Genomic DNA, 26,350 nt, shown 5'->3' with positions numbered 1-26,350 from the left:
CCCTGGATCTGGACAGATACCTGGGAAGTTTCTTGTTTAGATGAGAGGCCATCAGATCTATTTCTGGAAGCCCCCACATTTGAACAATCTGAAGAAATACCTCTGGGTGAAGAGACCATTCGCCCGGATGCAACGTTTGGCGACTGAGATAATCCGCTTCCCAATTGTCTATACCTGGGATATGAACCACAGAAACTAGACAGGAGCTGGATTCCGCCCAAACCAGAATTCGAGATACTTCTTTCATAGCTAGAGGACTGTGAGTCCCTCCTTGATGATTGATGTATGCTACAGTTGTGACATTGTCTGTCTGAAAACAAATGAACGATTCTCTCTTCAGAAGAGGCCAAGACTGAAGAGCTCTGAAAATTGCACGGAGTTCCAAAATATTGATCGTTAATCTCACCTCCTGAGATTCCCAAACCCCTTGTGCCGTCAGAGACCCCCACACAGCTCCCCAACCTGTAAGACTTGCATCTGTTGAAATTACAGTCCAGGTCGGAAGAACAAAAGAAGCCCCCTGAATTAAACAATGGTGATCTGTCCACCACGTCAGAGAGTGTCGTACAATCGGCTTTAAAGATATTAATTGAGATATCTTTGTGTAATCCCTGCACCATTGGTTCAGCATACAGAGCTGAAGAGGTCGCATGTGAAAACGAGCAAAGGGGATCGCGTCCGATGCAGCAGTCATAAGACCTAGAATTTCCATGCATAAGGCTACCGAAGGGAATGATTGTGACTGAAGGTTTCGACAAGCTGATATCAATTTTAGACGTCTCTTGTCTGTCAAAGATAGAGTCATGGACACTGAATCTATCTGGAAACCCAAAAAGGTTACCCTTGTCTGAGGAATCAATGAACTTTTTAGTAAATTGATCCTCCAACCATGATCTTGAAGAAACAACACAAGTCGATTCGTATGAGATTCTGCTAAATGTAAAGACTGAGCAAGTACCAAGATATCGTCCAAATAAGGAAATACCACAATACCCTGTTCTCTGATTACAGACAGAAGGGCACCAAGAACCTTTGTAAAAATTCTTGGAGCTGTTGCTAGACCAAACGGTAGAGCCACAAACTGGTAATGATTGTCTAGGAAAGAGAATCTCAGAAACTGAAAGTGATCTGGATGAATCGGAATATGCAGATATGCATCCTGTAAATCTATTGTAGACATATAATGCCCTTGCTGAACAAAAGGCAGGATAGTCCATACAGTTACCATTTTGAATGTTGGTATCCTTACATAACGATTCAATATCTTTAGATCCAGAACTGGTCTGAAGGAATTCTCCTTCTTCGGTACAATGAAGAGATTTGAATAAAACCCCAGCCCCCGTTCCAGAACTGGAACTGGAATAATTACTCCAGCCAACTCTAGATCTGAAAAACATTTCAGAAATGCTTGAGCCTTCGCTGGATTTACTGGGACACGGGAAAGAAAAAATCTCTTTGCAGGAGGTCTTATTTTGAAGCCAATTCTGTACCCTTCTGAAACAATGTTCTGAATCCAAAGATTGTGAACGGATTTGATCCAAATTTCTTTGAAAAAACGTAATCTGCCCCCTACCAGCTGAGCTGGAATGAGGGACGCACCTTCATGTGGACTTAGAAGCTGGCTTTGATTTTCTAGAAGGCTTGGATTTATTCCAGACTGGAGATGGTTTCCAAACTGATACCGCTCCTGAGGATGAAGGATCAGGTTTCTGTTCCTTGTTGTGACGAAAGGAACGAAAACGATTATTAGACCTGAATTTACCTTTAGATTTTTTATCCTGTGGTAAAAAAGTTCCTTTCCCTCCAGTAACAGTTGAAATAATAGAATCCAACTAAGAACCAAATAATTTATTACCCTGGAAAGAAAGGGAAAGCAGAGTAGACTTAGAAGACATATCAGCATTCCAAGTTTTAAGCCATAAAACTCTTCTAGCTAAAATAGCTAGAGACTTATACCTGACATCAACCCTAATGATATCAAAGATGGCATCACAAATAAAATTATAAGCATGTTGAAGAAGAATAATAATGCTATGAGAATTATGATCTGTTACTTGTTGCGCTAAAGCTTCCAACCGATATAGCAGGTCTAAGAAGATTACCTGAACACAAATAGGCTTTTCTTAGAAAGGATTCAATTTTCCTATCTAAAGGATCCTTAAAGGAAGTACCATCTGCCGTAGGAATCGTAGTACGCTTAGCAAGAGTAGAGACAGCCCCATCAACCTTAGGGATTTTGTCCCAAAATTCTAATCTGTCAGATGGCACAGGATATAATTGCTTAAAACGTTTAGAAGGAGTAAATGAATTACCCAAATTATTCCATTCCCTGGAAATTACTTCAGAAATAGCACTAGAAACAGGAAAAACTTCTGGAATAACTATAGGAGATTTTAAAACCTTATCTAAACGTTTAGATTTAGTATCAAGAGGACCAGAATCCTCAATTTCTAAAGCAATTAGAACTTCTTTAAGTAAAGAACGAATAAATTCCATTTTAAATAAATATGAAGATTTATCAGCATCAACCTCTGAGACAGAATCCTCTGAACCAGAAGAACCATTATCAGAATCAGAATGATGATGTTCATTTAAAAATTCATCTGAACAATGAGAAGTTTTAAAAAAAAAAAATTATGTTTACTAGAAGGAGGAATAACAGACAAAGCCTTCTTAATGGATTCAGAAACAAAATCTCTTATGTTATCAGGAACACTCTGAGTATTAGATGTTGACGGAACAGCAACAGGTAATGGAACTTTACTAAAGGAAATTTTATCTGCATTAATAAGTTTGTCATGACATTCAATACAAACAACAGCTGGAGGAACAGATACCAAAAGTTTACAGCAGATACACTTAGCTTTGGTAGCTCCAGCACCAGGCAGCGATTTTCCTGAAGTATCTTCTGACTCAGTTGCAACGTGGGACATCTTGCAATATGTAATAGAAAAAACAACATATAAAGCAAAATAGATCAAATTCCTTAAATGACAGTTTCAGGAATGGGAAAAAATGCCAGTGAACAAGCTTCTAGCAACCAGAAGCAATAATAATGAGACTTAAATAATGTGGAGACCAAAATGACGCCCATATTTTTTTAGCGCCAAATAAGACGCCCACATTATTTGGCGCCTAAATGCTTTTGGCGCCAAAAAATGAAGCCACATCCGGAACGCCGACACTTTTGACGCAAAAAAAGTCAAAAAATGACGCAACTTCCGGCGACACGTATGACGCCGGAAACAGAAAAAAAATTTTGCACCAAAAAAGTCCGCGCCAAGAATGACGCAATAAAATGAAGCATTTTCAGCCCCCGCGAGCCTAACAGCCCACAGGGATAAAGTCAAAAAAAATTTTTTTAAGGTAAGAAAAAAAGATTGATTCAAATGCATTATCCCAAATATGAAACTGACTGTCTGAAAATAAGGAATGTTGAACATCCTGAGTCAAGGAAAATAAATGTTTGAATACATATATTTAGAACTTTATAAAAAAGTGCCCAACCATAGCTTAGAGTGTCACAGAAAATAAGACTTACTTACCCCAGGACACTCATCTACATGTTGTAGAAAGCCAAATCAGTACTGAAACGAGAATCAGCAGAGGTAATGGTATATATATATAAGAGTATATCGTCGATCTGAAAAGGGAGATAAGAGATGAATCTCTACGACCGATAACAGAGAACCTATGAAATAGACCCCGTAGAAGGAGATCATTGAATTCAAATAGGCAATACTCTCCTCACATCCCTCTGACATTCACTGCACGCTGAGAGGAAAACCGGGCTCCAACCTGCTGCGGAGCGCATATCAACGTAGAATCTAGCACAAACTTACTTCACCACCTCCATAGGAGGCAAAGTTTGTAAAACTGATTTGTGGGTGTGGTGAGGGGTGTATTTATAGGCATTTTGAGGTTTGGGAAACTTTGCCCCTCCTGGTAGGAATGTATATCCCATACGTCACTAGCTCATGGACTCTTGCTAATTACATGAAAGAAATATATTTATATATATATATATATATATATATATATATATATATATATATATATAAATAATGTGTGTGTGTGTGTGTTCTTTAAAGATTTGTATTACTTTAAAAAGCTTTTTAATAGCTATACATATATATGTCAGATGACTATATATATTTTATGTTTTTAATCCAAGTTCAAGGAAACACAGCTTTTTTTTTCATATTGGCTCGCCCAAATAAGGCAAGTTGTTGGTAGCATTTGACTAATGACAACTGAGCAGTCAAAGTGTTAATGCACAACAAAACACACTCACCTAGCATGTTTATTACAAGACATATAAAATCTTGTAATTACAAGGTGTTTACTGTCGCTTTAAGTGGCATTACCTACATTAGACAAACATTCAAAATATTGTATCACCTTGCCTGTTTATCTTTAGTGAAAAATCAGTTTGAAAAAAAAAAACCCTTAAAGAGCATGTGAAATGTTGTGTTTAACTAGAATTGCGTAAATATAATTTAACTTAACCCTTTGAGTGCTAAGCATTTTCCCACCTGGATGCTAAGAATTTTTTAATGTTTTTTTCATTTTTTTCAGACCCCCAAGACTTTCACTTTTGGAAAGGATAGGCGATTTCCTTTTCAATGGTGGGTCTAGGGGGTCTGTAGCTGCTTAGATGCCCGAGATACAGGCTTCTAAGCAACATGCCCCCTGCTCCTATACTTAACATTGTTAAGTATAAATAAAGTTGCTCGGTGACGTCATCACGTTATTGCACGTGACGTCACCACGCAAAACGGGAAGCCCCGTCGATGCCTGTCATTCTACAGGCACGATCGTCGGGGTAGAAGCGGGTGGGAGTCCCCAGATCTCCCTCAAGGTGTGAGAGTGCTAGTGATGGCTCTGAGCCGTCATTAGCACCAGAGTGGGAAACTCTGTGACGGCTCAGAGCCGTCATTAGCACTCAAAGGGTTAAAGGGATACTGAACCCATTTTTTTTTTCTTTCATGATTCAGACAGAGCATGCAATTTTAAGCTACTTTCTAATTTACTCCTATTATCAAATTTTCTTTGTTCTCTTGCTATCTTTATTTAGAAAAAATTTGGGTTCAGTGTCCCTTTAAATGCAAATTAAATGTGATTAATAAACTAACTATATTTGTACAAACACTGTTGAACGACATATGTATAACCTGTCTTTTCTTTTTGAGGGAAATAATTAATTAAATTGTTAATAGAAAGTTCGATTCTTCAGGGTTCAGCTGATTCGTTAAATGTCCCATACACACATGGAGTGATATTAACATGTCCATTTGTTGGTGAGAAAACGTCTCTTTTTAACAAATTGAATAAAAGATAATATATGGTTTACAGACGATACTGATACTAGACTTAAGATATTAAATTGGTGAAGTATCTATAAATATAGTAAAAATAAGTATAGTTCCTAGAAAATATAAGCAACACATATATACCTCTTTTGCTGAAGTATTTATTTACTTGTAAAGAAAACCAATAGTGGTCTGTTTATACTTAAATATAAGGAGCAAAAATTGGTTCAGGTCAAACACTGTTTTTGGAAAATTGTGAGTAAACCTGCAGTCTGTAACTATGTAATACCGTGCACAGATATGGTTGTTTTTTTTTATAAACAAAAAGACAACAATGTTTTAGCTGCACCTACTAATAATAAAGGTTACATTTGCCGGCAGCTTTATATAACAATCCGGAATGGTTTCAAGACATGAAAAAAATGTTGAATAGCCTGTTTTTTCTTTTCCTGGTTGCAGTGAACTTTGCGGTAACTATTCTTTTTTTAATTCCTTTGTTAAAGCCGCAATCCTTATTAGAATATTACTAGAAGTCTTGCACTCCATTTCAACATTTACATAATAATTAGATCCTCAAAAGCTGACATCCTTGGGGATTTTAAGTTGATTCTGTCATGTTTGTACCAAAGAATGCAAATCTTTATTATCTTGCTGACATAATGCTTCCGCTGTAACCTAGCAGGATATAGGTGTGAATAATTATGTCTTAATGTTTTTAGTCTTAAACATTTTATTAAATAAAAATTAAAATTATCTTTGAAGTCGGTCAGTCACCATAGAACAGGTTAGGTTTATTATAAGGGAGTTACAGACCAGTTATATATGGTTTTAGTTGCCACCCCTTTAAACCAGAGCTTGACAATAAAAATTTTTTTTTTTTTTAAAACATTCCTTTACGCATATAATATTTCCCCAGTTCCTAATAAATTTTGTGGTGATGTGTCTGTATTTAGGATGGCTCATAAGTTTAAAATTAATGTTTAAGCCCTTAACTAAAGGGAAAAGCCCATATTTTACACAAAAGCAAAATATGTTTAAAGTCCCTTTTTTTAAATGCAGTTCTTGACAAATGAATTGGAAACTTATGAGCCATCCCGAATACACACCAGCCATACAGGCCTAGTTTGCGTTGAGGTGTTAAAGTTTGCAAACTGGTGGTAACATTAAAAATCTCCATAGACTTTAATGGAGGTAAATGTTTTTATAACCAGTTTACAACCTTTACCAACTCAATGGAAACAAGCCCACAGTTTCTAAGAAGCTGTGGAAATATTCTATATAGAGTTTTATGTAGCACAATCTATAAAGGTTGGGAGCCAAACCTAAATATTTCCAAGACTCACCAGACAAGCAACTACTGTAACCTATTGTTTCTTTAAAATGCAGCAAATAAAATAGCCGGACAGTTTGTAGTCTTTGATGAAAACATGGGTTACAAAATTTGCTTTTTGGCCTCTCTCAGAGAATATTATCCCATTAACCTATATAAATCTTCAAATAGACAGCGGTGGCGCAATATCCTAATCTGTGAAGTGATCATCTTTTCCTAGCATGAGGAAGGTGCAGCTGGTATACCGAGAATACTGTTATATACACAATATAGCAATATAGTATTAAAATGGACAAATTTAACCTTAGATTATCTCAGCATGTGAAACCAATGCTTTTCGGAGAAAGTGACTGGTATAGAATAGAACCCATTTTTATATCCTGTTAATATAAAACATCATATTTTTAGTTGACTGGAAGGCATTTTTGGATAGTGGTATGAGGCAGTGAATTTAAGATATATTTTGCCAGCATTGTAAAGATAAACCTTGACAAAAATCACATGGAACGTGAAAGATGCATTATTACTGGTCATTAATTCCTCAAGAGAACGAGTTTAAAAAGAATGCAGTAAAGGATTTGGCTGGGGTAGGCGTGAGGCTATCCTGAAGATTAACAAAGCCTATATTTAACACATAGGATTATGGGCAGACTAAATGAGCCTTTGGGTTCTTATATGCCTTCATAAAACATTTGTGGTTTCCAATGTTCTGTATTTTATGTCAAAAGCTTGTAGCATTTTTATTTTTGTTTGGTTCTCCATCCTTTCCATATCATCAAATTCACAGTTCTTTTATTTTTTTAGCAGTAATAGTGTGTCCCTTGTGCATAAGAAACATGGAATCTTAGAATTCTCTACATATAATCATGAGTTGGGTACATGATTACATTTGAAGCATAGCCATAGTTTGTATTATGTACATGCTTTTTTATTTATTTAATTTTCTACAGGGAGTGGTTTAATCACTGAGGCTAGATAATCAGATACTTACCTTATCTCTGTCAAATTAGACACAGAGCATCTTAGATAACATAATTACAGACAAAATGCTGGCTCCCAACTGAAAAGTTTTTATGTTTTTTCCCCACTAATATATTTAAAGGGACATTGTACACTAGATTTTTCTTTGCATAAATGTTTTGTAGATGATTCATTTATATAGCTCATCTGGGAGTGTTTTGTAACAATTTATAGCTTTGGTTATTTATTTTATAACATTGTGCTGATTTTCAGACTCCTAACCAAGCCCCACAGTGTCAGATGTATACATGTGTTTACAGACTACTGCTGGCTCCTGTTTGTTATCTGTGTTTTCATATGCAGGGAAGGGGGGAGAGTGTCTGTTCTTCCTGATTTCCAGCCCCTTTCACTTGGTGTCCCAGCCAAACCTCATCAACAGTGCTAAACTGGGAGCTTCTAAGTAATTTTTTTGAAAGGTTTTATACTGGATATTTAGATCAGTATCTGCATATTCTTCTTTATAGTAGTGTCTATTACACACAGTTATATGAAAATTGGTGTACATTGTCACTTTAATCATCTCAAAAGCTTCCTTACATCACATTTTGGGATCCAGTGGGTTGTACAATAAAATATATAAAACACCTTTAGCTTCTTTTATACACATGTGGCTGGGGTGGTAAGATAAAGGGTTCTCGGACAGAATGCCGAAGCACATTTGTGCGTCAAACATATGTCAGAGAGACAGTTCTGAGTTTGGCCGAGGGCAGATACGCTCCAGAATGCTCTGTTCTAATCAGAACCTTGGGGGCCACAATCGCCTCCGGTACCTTACCATGGGTCCCACCCCGAACGTCTTGTGGTTCTCTGTCTGTATCTATCTAAACGATCTCATGGACGGACTGTTATCTGACGGCCATTTGTCTGTCGGAATATTATCCATCACACAAATGTCAGTTGGACAAATGGCCGTCATATAACAGTCCGGCCACAAGATACACATTTCTGTGTTGCTCCTAAAAAAAAAATAGCATTTTAAAATGCATTACCAACATAGCTAAGGGAGTTGTTCATTTCGGCTAATGAGCAATCTGTACATAGGGACAGTTATGAATTTCTTTTAACTGAATATTTTTCATTCGAAAAACAAGTTGATATTTTCTAATATGCATAATAAAAAATATAAATATAAAAATCCCCCTATCTTATAATTATGTGCTAGGTGGTCTAAGAGAGCACCCCATTTATCACTTTGGGGGAATACTTCCATGGTCATCATTAGTTTCATTAGAAAATTAGAGGTTTACTAGATATTAAGAAGTGGAAGCTTTATTCTACAAACCGTACTGATATGGTAAGTTCAACAACATACCATTTAATAATTGATATTCTGGAACTTATCAGCATATATTTATTTTTATTGTATGTTCAGTGCAATTTGTTTCCAACATGCCTGTTAATTTTTATTGAGGTTAAAAAGCAAAACACAAGAGTTAAAAAATAAATAAAATCCTGGGTTTAATGGTGGAATTAACATGGTTTCATGAAACTACTTGAAAATGTCTGTGTCTGCGAGGGTGAGGTTGTTTTATGCGTAGTAAAGCAGGAAGTTTCTGACAGTCTTATTGTCTTCAGCTATATCTGGGAGTTAGCCGTTGTGCAACTGAAACTTTGCTTGTCCTTACCTGTCTCTAGTATGACCTAATCGAGAAAACAAAACTATTTTTTTTTATTTTGTGAGATTTCTATAAAAAAAAAATTCCCACCATTTCAAGCGCAGTGGTGTGTATTCAACTCCCCTTTAAAAATATGTTGTTGTTTTTTCTGAATGTATAAGTAACACCGCAACGATTTCTCCTGTCCTAAGTAAACTTATTCAGAGTACTTCTCATCAGTGAATGGGCCTTGTGTATATGCAGATGTTTGCTTTATTTTCCTAAAGGGGGAAAGAAAAAAGAATTTAAGTGTTTTGTTGTTTGAATAAAAAGGTAGAGGTAAGCAGGTCATTTTTTCTGTATTTATTAAGCTCTTTATATTGTAAGATGAATTAGTACTTAAAAAAAATCACAATAGAGCAGGATAAAGTAAAATACAGTAATATAGCAATGCAACTGGTACAGGTGCAGTAAGGTGTTTAAATAGTGGTAGGATATATTAGATATAATTGTTAGATTTTTTGTTTTTTTTTTTTCTTAAAGGGACAAAAATGTACAAGAAGGAAATGTTGTAATAATGAATGTAATTAAATGAATATTTTATTTTTGCACTTCGATTGCATATGTTAGTCAACTTTAGAGCAGCAGCTGAATACATCTAGTGTACCAATGGGAAGCTTTATGTGTGCAGCCACCAATCATGAAGTTGCTAGCGGTAGTGCATTGCTGCTCCTGCGCTTGCCTAGGTTTATACAAAAAATACCAAGAAAACAAAATAAATTTGGTAATAGAAGTAAATGGAAAAGTCTCTTAAAATCTTGTGCTCTATATGAACCTGAGTTTTGACTTTCATGTCCCTTTAATAAACACAAACCTTGAGAGCTTTGAGCTTCACGTCATTGACAATTAAAGGGACATTAAACCCAAAAATTGTCTTTCATGATTCAGATAGAGAATACAATTTTCAACAACGTTCCAATTTACTTATATTATCTAATTTGCTTAATTCTTTATATATCCTTTGTTGAAGAAATACCAGTGCACATGGGTGAGCCAATCACATGAGGGATCTATGTGCAGCCACAAATCAGCAGCTACTGAGCCTATCTAGATATGCTTTTCAGAAAAGTATATCAAGAGAATGAAGCAAATTAGATAATAGAAGTAAATTGGAATGTTGTTTAAAATTGTATTCTCTGTTTGAATCATGAAAGAAAAATGTTGGGTTTAATGTCCCTTTAAATCTTAGTGCTTTTATATCATATAGCTTACTGGAACAAGAACATGTGAGACATCTGGTGTTTTTATTTTGAACTGTATAAGCTTTTTAATTAAATAGCTGACTATGACAATGACGCTTTAAGGTGCTTGTTTGCTCTCAGAGCCAAATCATAAAATTGTTAATGACGTGTTTTAATGGACTCAGTCTATGTAAATCTTAAAGGGACATGAAACCCAATTTTTTTTCTTTCACGATTCAGATAGATCAAACAATTTTATAATTTACTTCTATTATCAATTTTGCTTCATTCTCTTGGTATCCTTTATTAAATAAGGCAGCAATGCACTATTGAGAGCTAGCTGAACACTTCGGTAAGCCTATGACAAGAGACATATATGTGCAACCACCATCAGCAGCTAGCTCTCAGCTCCTGAGCCTACCTAGGTATAATTTTCAAGAAAGCATACCAAAAAAACTAAGAAAATTAGATAATAAGTTCATTGAAAACTTAAGAATTGCATACTCTAGCTGAATCATGAACAGAAAATGTTGGGTTTCCTGTCCCTTTAACACATCCATTCTTTGAATTATTGTAAATGCCTGATTTATTTGCAGATATAATAACACACTTTACTTCAATGGACCTTAACCCCTTAATGACCAACGTCGTACAGGGTATGTCATACAAAAACTGTTCGTTAAAGGAAAAGTAAACTATCATGCACCACTATGCTGCAAAGCAAAGTAGATTTAAATTTAGGTGGAGTTTAATTCATGATTGTTTTTCCTTTGTATTAATAAATGTAGAATTGTACCTTTTGATCCGCTATTATAAATCGCTGTCACTCCGCCTGAAGAAAATTTTTTTATTTTGAAATGACGTATATCGCCTTCTTCATAGGTCCCCCAGTGGCGTCTGAATAGACTCACTATAAGGCCCCAACTTAAAATATGCATGCGTGTCTCATTGAATTCAATGCCTAGAAAGAAGCGCGTTCATGAGACACGCATGCACATTGACTTCACTAGCAAAAAGTTATCCTTGACATTCCGGCATCGGAACACAGCAATCTATCGAGATCTGAACAATCAGAAAATGTAAGTCATATGTTGTAACCAATATAAATATTAATCACAATCTCTAACACCCTCAACCCTGTCAAGGACAGATTCATTAATAGGCGTCCCTATCTCACACTGTCAACCCATGTCAGGGACATATTCATAAATTAAAACTGTGTCATTCTAATAGCGTACATAGCCACCCCTCTGTATTTTGTTCAAAAAAATCATCGATTAATGACCGCACAGGACAAGCTAATACGATCTCTGCTACAATATTAAACAATTAATCGAGTGATTCATTGTTATAATATGTATCACAGCATAGATCGTATTTTAACGCATGCGCAATACAGGATGCCTAACTGGAGCGTGCATGGATGAACACGTAAGAGCGGGTGGGACCGCTCTTATTTGTGAAAGAGAAAAAACAGGAAATGAGCGGGTGGGCGAAGGATCACTAATGCCGGTATGTGAGTAAAATAATAAATATATAAAAAATAAGAAGGTATTGTAAAAAAAAAAAAGTTAGCGAATACATACAGGGTTATAAGATGAATCGATGTTATTAATGTTTTGTTAGAAAATTTACTTTCACTTTAACAACCTTCGACGTACCCTGTACGTTGTTAGGGGTTTCAAGCGGTGGAAGCGATCATGATCGCTTCCAGCCACTTTCAAGGTATTGCCGTGATGCCTCGATATTGAGGCATCACTGCAATACCTTTTTTTTACACACCGATGCAGAGAGAGCCACTCTGTGGCCCTCTCTGCATCGGCCAGCGATGGTGCTGATCGTTGGTGGGTGGGAGCCATTGCAGGGAGGCGGGTGGGTGGCCATCGCTGGAGGATATCCAGCTGAGGGGTGCGGGGGCGCTAGGAGCGCGCACGGATGCGGGGACGGGATCGGGTGGGAGCCCTACACTATGGAACAAAGCAGAAAGGAAAGGAGGGAGAGAGGAGGGGGAAAAATGTATCTAAGGGATCTGGGAGGGGGTGGGGGGTTTGGTTATTGGGGGGGAAGCTACACTACAGAAAAATAAATAAAATATTTAAAAAAATAGCTAATTGTATGCAAACTGGGTAATGGCAGACAGCTGCCAGTACCCAAGATGGCGGACAATAAGGTAGAGGGGATGTGTTAGAGAGCTGTTTAGGGGGAATCGTGGAGGTTGGGGGCTAAGGGGGGATCCTACACAGCAGAATATGTATTTTGTTTTAGAATTTTTTTTAAAAAAAAAGCCTTTTATTTTAGTACTGGCAGACGTTCTGCCAGTACTTAAAGTGAATGTAAATTTTTATGCTAAAGTGCCCGGTTTTTAAAAATTCGATTAAAAACAGGGGCACTTTAAATTCATCAAAATTTACATTTCACTCGTTGTGAAAAAATACTTTTTTAAACTTGACAGCAGCTCCAGCTTCCCCCGGTCATCGCAAGCCATTTCTGACGTCAGACATGATGGATCGGTCATCCTCCAATCAGGGCTTCCCCCCCCCGGGGAATCAGTGTCTGATTCAAAGCCGTGATTAGAGGAAGCCAAATTCCTCATTTTAGACCCAGGAAGAGGCTTTACGATGGGTGGAGGAAGCTGGAGCTGCTGTCAAGATTAAAAGGCAAGTTTTTGTTCACAACACGAGTGAAATGTAAATTTTGATGAATTAAAGTGCCCCTTTTTTTAATTGAATTTTTAAAAACCAGGCACTTTAGCATCAAAATTTACATTTACTTTAAGATGGTGGGGACAATTGTGGGGGAGGGAAGAGAGCTGTTTGAGAGGGGTCAGGGAGGGAACAGGGGGTGGGATGTGTCAGGTGGGAGGCTGATCTCTACACTAAAGCTAAAATTAACGCTACAAACTACCTAATTAACCCCTTCACTGCTGGGCATAATACAAGTGTGGTGCGCAGCGACATTTAGCGACCTTCTAATTACCAAAAAACAATGCAAAAGCCATATATGTCTGCTATTTCTGAACAAAGGAGATCCCAGAGAAGCATTTTACAAACATTTGTGACATAATTGCACAAGCTGTTTGTAAATATTTTCAGTGTGAGACCTTAAAGTTTGTGAAAAGTTAACATTTTTTTCTCCAACATAGGTGTGTCCGGTCCACGGCGTCATCCTTACTTGTGGGATATTCTCTTCCCCAACAGGAAATGGCAAAGAGCCCAGCAAAGCTGGTCACATGATCCCTCCTAGGCTCCGCCTTCCCTAGTCATTCTCTTTGCCGTTGCACAGGCAACATCTCCACGGAGATGGCTCAGAGTTTTTTGGTGTTTAAATGTAGTTTTTATTCTTCAATCAAGAGTTTGTTATTTTAAAATAGTGCTGGTATGTACTATTTCTGTTTGTAAGAGGAAAATGATTTTAGCAACCGTTACTAAAATCGATGGCTGTTTCCACACAGGACTGTTGAGAGGAATTAACTTCAGTTGGGGGAAACAGTGAGCAGACTTTTGCTGCTTGAGGTATGACACATTTCTAACAAGACTTGGTAATGCTGGAAGCTGTCATTTTCCCTATGGGATCCGGTAAGCCATTTTTATTAAATAAGAATAAAGGGCTTCATAAGGGCTTTAAAGACTGGTAGACATTTTTCTGGGCTAAAACGATTGATTTATAAGCATTTTTCATAGTTTATAGCTTTGAGGAGTTATTTTATTCTTGGGAATTATGTTATAGAAACGGCAGGCACTGTATTGGACACCTTTTTCACTGGGGGCCTTCTCTAATCATAGGCAGAGCCTCATTTTCGCGCCACTAATGCGCAGTTGTTTTTGGGAAGCAAGGCATGCAGATGCATGTGTGAGGAGCTCAGATACATAGAAAAAGCTTACTGAAGGCGTCATTTGGTATCGTATTCCCCTCTGGGCTTGGTTGGGTCTCAGCAAAGCAGATACCAGGGACTGTATAGGGGTTAAATATAAAAACGGCTCCGGTTCCGTTATTTTAAGAGTTAAAACTTTCAAATTTGGTGTGCAATACTTTTAAGGCTTTAAGACACTGTGGTGAAATTTTGGTGTATTTTGAACAATTCCTTCATACTTTTTCACATGTTCAGTAATAAAGTGTGTTCAGTTTAAAATTTAAAGTGACAGTAACGGTTTTATTTTAAAACGTTTTTTGTACTTTGTTATCAAGTTTATGCCTGTTTAACATGTCTGAACTATCAGATAGACTATGTTCTGTATGTGAGGAAGCCAAGGTTCCTTCTCATTTAAATAGATGTGATGTATGTGACAAACAATTTAGAGAAAATGATGCCCAAGATGATTCCTCAAGTGAGGGGAGTAAGCATGGTACTGCATCATCCCCTCCTTCGTCTACGCCAGTCTTGCCCACACAGGACGCCCCTAGTACATCTAGTGCGCCAATACTCCTTACTATGCAACAATTAACGGCTGTAATGGATAATTCTATCAAAAACATTTTAGCCAAAATGCCCACTTATCAACGAAAGCGCGACTGCTCTGTTTTAGAAAATACTGAAGAGCATGAGGACGCTGATGATAATGGTTCTGACATGCCCCTACACCAGTCTGAGGGGGCCAGGGAGGTTTTGTCTGAGGGAGAAATTTCAGATTCAGGGAAAAATTCTCAACAAGCTGAACTTGATGTGATTACATTCAAATTTAAATTGGAACATCTCCACGCTCTGCTTAAGGAGGTGTTGTCTACTCTGGATGATTGTGACAATTTGGTCATTCCAGAGAAATTATGTAAGATGGACAAGTTCCTAGAGGTCCCGGGGCCCCCCGAAGCTTTTCCTATACCCAAGCGGGTGGCGGACATTGTAAACAAAGAATGGGAAAGGCCCGGCATACCTTTTGTCCCTCCCCCTATATTTAAGAAATTGTTTCCTATGGTCGACCCCAGAAAGGACTTATGGCAGACAGTCCCCAAGGTCGAGGGGGCGGTTTCTACTCTAAACAAACGCACTACTATCCCTATAGAAGATAGTTGTGCTTTCAAAGATCCTATGGATAAAAAATTAGAGGGTTTGCTTACAAAGATGTTTGTTCAGCAAGGTTACCTTCTACAACCAATTTCATGCATTGTTCCTGTCACTATAGCAGCGTGTTTCTGGTTCGATGAACTAGAAAAGTCGCTCGATAAAGATTCTTCTTATGAGGAGATTATGGACAGAGTTCACGCTCTTAAATTGGCTAACTCTTTTACTTTAGACGCCACTTTGCAATTAGCTAGATTAGCAGCGAAGAATTCAGGGTTTGCTATTGTGGCGCGCAGAGCGCTTTGGCTAAAGTCTTGGTCAGCGGATGCGTCTTCCAAGAACAAATTGCTTAACATACCTTTCAAGGGGAAAACGCTGTTTGGCCCTGACTTGAAAGAGATTATTTCAGATATCACTGGGGGTAAGGGCCACGCCCTTCCTCAGGATAGGTCTTTTAAGGCTAAAAATAAACCAAATTTTCGTCCCTTTCGCAGAAACGGACCAGCCTCAAGTTCTACATCCTCTAAGCAAGAGGGTAATACTTCTCAAACCAAGCCAGCCTGGAGGCCAATGCAAGGCTGGAACAAAGGTAAGCAGGCCAAGAAACCTGCCACTGCTACCAAGACAGCATGAGATGCTGGCCCCCGATCCGGGACCGGATCTGGTGGGGGGCAGACTTTCTCTCTTCGCTCAGGCTTGGGCAAGAGATGTTCTGGATCCTTGGGCGCTAGAAATAGTCTCCCAAGGTTATCTTCTGGAATTCAAGGAGCTACCCCCAAGGGGAAGGTTCCACAGGTCTCAATTGTCTTCAGACCACATAAAAAGACAGGCATTCTTACATTGTGTAGAAGACCTGTTAAAAATGGGAGTGATTCATCCTGTTCCATTAGGAGAACAAGGGACGGGATTCTACTCCAATCTGTTCATAGTTCCCAAAAAAGAGGGAACATTCAGACCAATCTTAGATCTCAAGATCCTAAACAAATTTCTCAAGGTTCCATCGTTCAAGATGGAAACCATTCGGACAATTCTTCCTACCATCCAGGAAGGTCAATTCATGACCACGGTGGATTTAAAGGATGCGTATCTACATATTCCTATCCACAAGGAACATCATCGGTTCGCCTTTCTGGACAAGCATTACCAGTTTGTGGCACTTCCATTCGGGTTAGCCACTGCTCCAAGAATTTTCACAAAGGTACTAGGGTCCCTTCTAGCGGTGCTAAGACCAAGGGGCATTGCAGTAGTACCTTACTTGGACGACATACTGATTCAAGCGTCGTCTCTGCCACAAGCAAAGGCTCATACGGACATTGTCCTGGCCTTTCTCAGATCTCACGGGTGGAAAGTGAACGTAGAAAAAAGTTCTCTATCCCCATCAACAAGAGTTCCCTTCTTGGGAACAATAATAGACTCCTTAGAAATGAGGATTTTTCTGACAGAGGCCAGAAAATCAAAACTTCTAAGCTCTTGTCAAGTACTTCATTCTGTTCTTCCTTCCATAGCGCAGTGCATGGAAGTAATAGGTTTGATGGTCGCGGCAATGGACATAGTTCCTTTTGCGCGAATTCATCTAAGACCATTACAACTGTGCATGCTCAGTCAGTGGAATGGGGATTATACAGACTTGTCTCCGACGATACAAGTAGATCAGAGGACCAGAGATTCACTCCGTTGGTGGCTGACCCTGGACAACCTGTGACAAGGGATGAGCTTCCGCAGACCAGAGTGGGTCATTGTCACGACCGACGCCAGTCTGGTGGGCTGGGGCGCGGTCTGGGAACCCCTGAAAGCTCAGGGTCTTTGGTCTCGGGAAGAATCTCTTCTCCCAATAAATATTCTGGAACTGAGAGCGATATTCAATGCTCTCAAGGCTTGGCCTCAGCTAGCAAAGGCCAAATTCATAAGATTTCAATCAGACAACATGACGACTGTTGCGTATATCAACCATCAGGGGGGAACAAGGAGTTCCCTGGCGATGGAAGAAGTGACCAAAATAATTCAATGGGCGGAGTCTCACTCCTGCCACTTGTCTGCAATCCACATCCCAGGAGTGGAAAATTGGGAAGCGGATTTTCTGAGTCGTCAGACATTTCATCCGGGGGAGTGGGAACTCCATCCGGAAATCTTTGCCCAAATAATTCAATTGTGGGGCATTCCAGACATGGATCTGATGGCCTCTCGTCAGAACTTCAAGGTTCCTTACTACGGGTCCAGATCCAGGGATCCCAAGGCGACTCTAGTGGATGCACTAGTAGCACCTTGGAGCTTCAACCTAGCTTATGTGTTCCCACCGTTTCCTCTCATTCCCAGGCTGGTAGCCAGGATCAAACAGGAGAGGGTATCAGTGATCTTGATAGCTCCTGCGTGGCCACGCAGGACTTGGTATGCAGATCTGGTGAATATGTCATCGGCTCCACCATGGAAGCTACCTTTGAGACAGGACCTTCTTGTTCAAGGTCCGTTCGAACATCCGAATCTGGCCTCACTCCAACTGACTGCTTGGAGATTGAACGCTTGATTTTATCAAAGCGAGGGTTCTCAGATTCTGTCATTGATACTCTTGTTCAGGCTAGAAAGCCTGTAACTAGAAAAATCTACCATAAGATATGGAAAAAATATGTCTGTTGGTGTGAATCTAAAGGATTCCCATGGAACAAGATAAAAATTCCTAAGATTCTATCCTTTCTTCAAGAAGGTTTGGAGAAAGGATTATCTGCAAGTTCTTTGAAGGGACAGATTTCTGCTTTATCTGTTTTACTTCACAAAAAGCTGGCGGCTGTGCCAGATGTTCAAGCTTTTGTTCAGGCTCTGGTTAGAATCAAGCCTGTTTACAAACCTTTGACTCCTCCTTGGAGTCTCAATTTAGTTCTTTCAGTTCTTCGGGGGTTCCGTTTGAACCCCTACATTCCGTTGATATCAAGTTATTATCTTGGAAAGTTTTGTTTTTGATTGCAATTTCTTCTGCTAGAAGAGTTTCAGAGTTATCTGCTCTGCAGTGTTCTCCTCCTTATCTGGTGTTCCATGCAGATAAGGTGGTTTTGCGTACTAAACCTGGTTTTCTTCCGAAAGTTGTTTCTAACAAAAATATTAACCAGGAGATAGTCGTGCCTTCTTTGTGTCCGAATCCAGTTTCAAAGAAGGAACGTTTGTTACACAATTTGGATGTAGTTCGTGCTCTAAAATTCTATTTAGAGGCTACAAAGGATTTCAGACAAACTTCTTCCTTGTTTGTTGTTTATTCTGGTAAAAGGAGAGGTCAAAAAGCAACTTCTACCTCTCTCTCTTTTTGGCTTAAAAGCATCATCCGATTGGCTTATGAGACTGCCGGACGGCAGCCTCCTGAAAGAATCACAGCTCACTCCACTAGGGCCGTGGCTTCCACATGGGCCTTCAAGAACGAGGCTTCTGTTGAGCAGATATGTAAGGCAGCAACTTGGTCTTCACTGCACACTTTTACCAAATTTTACAAATTTGATACTTTTGCTTCTTCTGAGGCTATTTTTGGGAGAAAGGTTTTGCAAGCCGTGGTGCCTTCCATCTAGGTGACCTGATTTGCTCCCTCCCATCATCCGTGTCCTAAAGCTTTGGTATTGGTTCCCACAAGTAAGGATGACGCCGTGGACCGGACACACCTATGTTGGAGAAAACAGAATTTATGCTTACCTGATAAATTACTTTCTCCAACGGTGTGTCCGGTCCACGGCCCGCCCTGGTTTTTTAATCAGGTCTGATGAATTATTTTCTCTAACTACAGTCACCACGGTATCATATGATTTCTCCTATGCATATTCCTCCTTTACGTCGGTCGAATGACTGGGGAAGGCGGAGCCTAGGAGGGATCATGTGACCAGCTTTGCTGGGCTCTTTGCCATTTCCTGTTGGGGAAGAGAATATCCCACAAGTAAGGATGACGCCGTGGACCGGACACACCGTTGGAGAAAGTAATTTATCAGGTAAGCATAAATTCTGTTTTTATTTGATCATTTGGCGGTGAAATAGTGGCATGAATTATATCAAAATGGACCTAGATCAATACTTTGGGTTGTCAAATACACTAAAGCTAAAATTAACCCTACACGTTCCCTAATTAACCCCTTCACTGCTGGGCATAATACATGTGTGGTGCGCAGCGGCCTTCTTATTACCAAAAAGCAACGCCAAAGCCATATATGTCTGCTATTTCTGAACAAAGTGGATCCCAGAGAAGCATTTACAACCATTTGTGCCATAATTGCACAAGCTGTTTGTAAATAATTTCAGTGAGAAACCTAAAGTTTGTGAAAAAGTGAACGATATTTTTTATTTGATCGCATTTGGCGGGGAAATGGAGGCATGAAATATACCAAAATGGGCCCAGATCAATACTTTAGGTTGTCTACTAAAAATATATATATATATATATATATATATATATATATATATATATATATATATATATATATATATATATATACATATATACATATACATGTCAAGGGATATTCAGGGATTCATGACAGATATCAGTGTTCCAATGTAACTATCGCTAATTTTTAACAAAAATGGTTTGGAAATAGCAAAATGCTACTTGTATTTATTGCCCTATAACTTGCAAAGAACATGTACACATTGGGTATTTCTAAACTCAGGCCAAAATTTAGAAACTATTTAGCATGGGTGTTTTATGGTGGTTGTAAGATGTGTAACAGATTTTGGGGGTCAAAGTTAGAAAAAGTATGTGTTTTTCAATTTTTTCATCATATTTTATACATTTTTTTTTATAGTAAATTGTAAGATATGATGAAAATAATCGTATCTTTAGAAAGTCCATTTAATCGCGAGAAAAACGGTATATAATATGTGTGGGTACAGTAAATGAGTAAGGAAAATTACAGCTTAACACAAACACTGCAGAAATTTAAAAATAGCTCTGGTCCTTAAGGGTAATAAAATTGAAAAAATGGTCTGGTCCTTAAGGGGTTAAAGTCACAATCATTATTTTATGTCATAAAGCTTTTAGTACTAAATATTTGTAGTATATAAGTACAAAAACATATTTATTTTATTTCTTAAATATTTTTTTGCAAGACACTTAAAGGGATACTAAACACATTTTTTTTTTCTTGCATGATTAAGATAGAACATGCAATTTTAAGCAACTTTTCTAATTTACTCCTATTATCAAAGTTTCTTTGTTCTCTTGGTATCTTTATTTAAAAAATAATCACCCTGGGTAGCACTTGCTAATTGGTGGCTGCAAGCGCTACACAAGTGCTGAACCAAAAATAGGCCAGCTCTTAGAATGAAGAAAATTTGATAAAATGAGTAAATTAGAAAGCTGCAAAAATTGCAGTCTCTGTCTGAATCATGAAAGAAAAAAATTGGGTTTAGTATTCACAGAATTCTATGCTTGTGCGTAGCTAATGCACATTTTTGGACATCATAATTTCTACATTTGATTGGCCACCACTAAAAAAGTAAATGGAGATAGACCTTGGGAATACCTTTAAAATGATATTGTACAAATAAGAATAATATTTAGCCATTCTACAATAGAAATACATTTACTAAAACTTTTTTTATTGTAGAATGCTAATGCAGTATTTTTTTTCTAGTGTTGTATTATTTCTCTGGAAATCTTAAATATAAAAACATATTTATAAAAAAATAAAATCTGTATAATTATGTTATAATAATAGAACATTATATATTTTTTAGTCCTTTCCCGATTATGAAGATGTAATGAAAAAAACTCTTGCACTTGGAAAATTTTTGGACCTACCACGATTTCCTGAAATAACAGAAAAATGTTTTCTTCATCCTCATATTCTGTGTATGAAGTACATGATGGAAATCAACTTACCAGGTAAATAACCTTTTTAGTGCAATTAATGTGCGACAAATTCATATACCTTTTTTTCCACAAACTATCATATGCCACTTAATCCGTATCCAATCATGTTTAAAATAGGATTTTAATTTTGTATTGCATTTATATGTCAGTGTTTTGTATGTGGTTTAAAATTATATTAATATTAACTTTATTTCACAATTGTATGAGTTTTTCAGATTGGGAATCTCCAGGTTTTTTATGTTGTGGAATAGTCACAAGGTAACATAGTGTGATAAAGCCACCTGGTATTTGTTTCTGATTTGAACTTCAACACAGTTTTTAGAATTTTTCTGTAGGAATTTGTGTTTACTGTAAATAAAAGCACTTAAACATTTCTGTTAATGCTTCTTTTCCTTAGATCACTTTTATCATTTGTATGACGTGTCCAAAACTCCATGAATCTCACCCATATTCTTCTTGTAACATATTTCAGTTATATACATTTGTACTGCTTTTCACCCTTTTGGCGCAAGTAAAACCCCCTCTTGGGCACCTCTCCTTCTTACATATTTAATGAACTTTGCTCAGACAGTTTCTACATAGTTTGAGGGTAGTGAGGATTTTGACCCCACTTAGAGTAAGATTTTTTTTTTAGAATAAAGCAGTTTTACGAATTATATTTTCTTTCATGTAATTGGCAAGAGTCCATGAGCTAGTGACGTATGGGATATACAATCCTACCAGGAGGGGCAAAGTTTCCCAAACCTCAAAATGCCTATAAATACACCCCTCACCACACTCACAATTCAGTTTTTACAAACTTTGCCTCCTATGGAGGTGGTGAAGTAAGTTTGTGCTAGATTTCATGCGTTGATATGCGCTTCTCAGCATTTTTGAAGCCCGATTCCTCTCAGAGTACAGTGAATGTCAGAGGGATGTAAAGGGAGTATCACCTATTGAATGCAATGGTTTTCCTCACGGGAGATCTATTTCTTAGGTTCTCTGTTATCGGTCGTAGAGATTCATCTCCTACCTCCCTTTTCAGATCGACGATATACTCTCATATTCCATTACCTCTACTGATAACTGTTTCAGGACTGGTTTGGCTATCTGCTATATGTGGATGGGTGTCTTTTGGTAAGTATGTTTTCATTACTTAAGACACTCTCAGCTATGGTTTGGCACTTTATGTATTTATATAAAGTTCTAAATATATGTATTGTACTTATATTTGCCATGATTCAGGTTTTCAGTATATTTCCTTTTGCAGACTGTCAGTTTCATATCTGGAAAATGTTTTTTTAGGAAAAATGTATTTCTTACCTGGGGTGTAGTCTTTTTCAAATTGACTATCTTTTAAATTTGCGGGCAGAATTAGGCATGCGAGGGCACAAAATGCTAAAGTTGATTGCGTCATTCTTGGCGCAAGATTTTTTTTGGCGCGAAGTTACGTTCGTTGATGCAATTTCGTCATTTCCAGCGTTTTAGTTGACGCGGAGTCCTTCACAAGGTTGCGTCTTCTGTGACGCGAGTGTGTCATTTCCGGACGTTTTTGGCGCCAACAAATATTTTTCTGTTTGTGCCGTGCGTCATACTTGGCGCCAAATATTTTCATTATTTAAGACCCCATTACTATATACCTCTTGCCTTTTCTCTATGTCAGAGGGCTATGCTGTTTGCATTTTTTCCCATTCCTGAAACTGCCATATAAGGAAATTGATAATTTTGCTTTATATGTTGTTTTTTTCTATTACATTTGCAAGATGTCTCAATCTGATCCTGTCTCAGAAATCACTGTTGGAACTCTGCTGCCGGATAACGGTTCCACCAAAGCTAAGTGCATTTGTTGTAAACTTGTGGAGGTTATATCTCCAGCTGTGGTTTGTAATAGTTGTCATGATAAACTTTTACATGCAGAAAATGTAGTTCATTACCTGTTGCTGTTCCCTCAACATCTAATGCACAAGATATACCTGTAAATTTAAAAGAATGTATTTCTGATTCTATACAGAAGGCTTTGTCTGCCATTCCGCCTTCTAATAAACGTAAAAGGTCTTTTAAAACTTCTCATAAAGTTGATGAAATTTCAAATGACCGACAACATACTGAATTACCCTTCTCTGATGAGGATCTATCTGGTTCAGAAGATCCTGCCTCAGATATTGACACTAACAAATCGTCTTATTTGTTTAAAATGGAGTATATTCGTTCTTTGTTAAAAGAAGTGTTGATTACATTGGATATGGAGGAAACTAGTCCTCTTGATATTAAAACTAGTAAACGTTTAATTTCTGTTTTTAAACCTCCTGTGGTTATTCCAGAGTTTTTTCCAGTTCCTGATGCTATTTCTTATATGATTTCTAAGGAATGGAATAGGCCTGGTACTTCTTTTATTTTTTCTTCAAGGTTTAAAAAATTGTACCCTTTGCCAGCAGTTTCTTTAGAGTTTTGGGAAAGATCCCTAAAGTTGATGGGGCTATCTCTACTCTTGCTAAACGTACTACTATGCCTACGGAAGATAGTACTTCTTTTAAAGATCCTTTAGAGAGAAAACTTGAATCTTATCTAAGGAAGGCCTATTTATATGCTGGTCATCTTCTCAGGCCTGAAATTTCTTTGGCTGATGTTGCAGCTGCATCAACTTTTTGGTTGGAACATCTAGCGCAACAAGAATTGGATTCTGATTTGTCTAGCATTGTTCGCTTACTCCAACATGCTAATCATTTTATCTGTGATGCTATTTTTGATATCATCAAAATTTATGTTAAATCTATGTCGTTAGTTATTTTAGCTAGAAGAGCTTTCTGGCTTAAATCTTGGAATGCTGACATGACTTCTAAGTCCAGATTGCTATCTCTTTCTTTCCAAGGTAATAAGTTATTTAATTCTCAGTTGGATTCAATAATTTCAACTGTCACTGGGGGTAAGGGAGTTTTTTTGCCTCAGGATAAAAGACCTAAATCTAAAGCTTCTAACTGTTTTCGTTCCTTTCGACAAAATAAGGAACATAAAACTAATCCTTCCCCCAAGGAATCTGTTTCCAATTGGAAGCCTTCCTCAAATTGGAATAAGTCCAAGCCATTTAAGAGATCAAAACCAGCCCCAAAGTCCGCATGAAGGTGCGACCCTCATTCCAGCTCAGCTGGTGGGGGGCAGATTAAGATTTTTCAAAGATGTTTGGATCAATTTGGTCCCAAATCAATGGATTCAGAGTATTGTCTCTCAGGGGTACAGAATAGGTTTCAGAGTGAGACCGCCTGTGAGAAGATTTTTTCTCTCTCACATTCCAGCAAACCCAGTAAAGGCTCAGGCTTTCCTGAAGTGTGTTTCAGACCTGGAGTTATCAGGGGTAATAATTCCAGTTCCGTTTCAGGAACAGGGTCTGGGGTTTTATTCGAATCTATTCATTGTCCCAAGGAAAGAAAATTCATTCAGACCAGTTTTGGATCTAAAGATTTTGAATCGATATGTAAGAGTACCATCTTTCAAAATGGTGACTATAAGGACTATTCTGCCTTTTGTTCAGAAAGGGCATTATATGTCCACTATAGATTGACAGGATACATATCTTCATATTCCGATTCATCCAGATCACTATCAGTTCCTGAGATTCTCTTTTCTAGACAAGCATTACCAATTTGTTGCTCTTCCTTTTGGCCTAGCGACAGCTCCAAGAATCTTTTCAAAGGTTCTCGGTGCCCTACTCTCTGTAATCAGAGAGTGGGGTATTGCAGTGTTTCCTTATTTGGACGATATCTTGGTACTTGCTCAGTCTTTACATTCTGCAGAATCTCACACGAATCAACTAGTGTTGTTTCTTCAAAGACATGGTTGGAGGATCAATTTACCAAAATGTTTTTTGATTCCTCGGACAAGGGTAACCTTTTTAGGTTTCCAGATAGATTCAGTGTCCATGACTCTGTCCCTAACGGACAATAGATGATTAAAATTGGTTTCAGCTTGTCGGAACCTTCAGTCTCAATCATTCCCTTCAGTGGCTATGTGCATGGAAGTTTTAGGTCTCATGACTGCAGCATCGGACGCGATCCCCTTTGCTCGTTTTCATATGAGACCTCTCCAGCTTTGTATGCTGAACCAATGGTGCAGGGATTATACAAGGATATCACAATTAATATCTTTAAATCCCAATGTTCGACTCTCTCTGACTTGGTGGTTAGATCACCATTGTATGACTCTAGGGGCTTCTTTCGTTCGTCCAACCTGGACTGTAATCACAACAGATGCAAGTCTTTCAGGTTGGGGGGCTGTTTGGGGATCTCTGACAGCACAAGGGGTTTGGAAATCTCAAGAAGCGAGATTACCAATAAATATTTTGGAACTCCGTGCGATTCTCAGGGCTCTTCAGTTTTGGCCTCTGTTGAAGAGAGAATCGTTCATTTGTTTTCAGACAGACAATATCACAACTGTGGCATATGTCAATCATCAGGGTGGGACTCACAGTCCTCAAGCCATGAAAGAAGTATCTTGGATACTTGTTTGGGTGGAATCCAGCTCCTGTCTAATTTCTGTGGTTCATATCCCTGCTGTTTCAAAAGATAGTGCTGTATAGTACAGCACTATCTTTTGAAACAGCAGCACTTTATATAACTTCCCCTTTTTTTGGGGCATTGTATATATTTCTCTTGTAAGATGTATCGAGTCCACGGATTCATCCATTACTTGTGGGATATTTTCCTTCCCAACAGGAAGTGGCAAGGAGAGCACCCACAGCAGAGCTGCCTATATAGCTCCCCCCTTAACTCCACCCCCTAGTCATTCTCTTTGCCTACTCTAACTGCTAGGAAATGGTAATGTGTGGTGACAAAAATGTTAGTTTTTTATTTTCTCAAGCAAAAGTTTGTTATTTTAAATGGTACCGGTGCATACTATTTACTCTCTGGCAGAAAAGGGATGAAGATTTCTGCAAGGAGGATTATGATCTTAGCACTTTGTAACTAAGATCCACTGCTGTTCTCACAAGGGCTGAAGAGTACAGGAAAAACTTTGGTTGGGGGAACAGTTTGCATGCTAAGCTGCATAT

The 26,350-nt window shown here is 38.1% G+C and overlaps 1 protein-coding gene across 2 annotated transcripts in view; it reads left to right on the top strand.

Annotated features, from left to right (window-relative positions):
- TAF1B (TATA-box binding protein associated factor, RNA polymerase I subunit B) overlaps positions 1-26,350 on the top strand; it is a 316,787-nt gene that overhangs the window by 136,545 nt on the left and 153,892 nt on the right. For both annotated transcript variants that reach the window (XM_053709699.1, XM_053709698.1), the window contains exon 9: positions 21,195-21,342. In XM_053709699.1, the coding sequence (XP_053565674.1) occupies positions 21,195-21,342 (148 nt within the window). The remainder of the gene's footprint in view (positions 1-21,194; positions 21,343-26,350) is intronic.

Source organism: Bombina bombina, chromosome 4 (genome assembly GCF_027579735.1).
Source record: "Bombina bombina isolate aBomBom1 chromosome 4, aBomBom1.pri, whole genome shotgun sequence".
NCBI lineage: Eukaryota > Metazoa > Chordata > Amphibia > Anura > Bombinatoridae > Bombina > Bombina bombina.
This window is presented reverse-complemented; position numbering and strand designations above follow the sequence as displayed.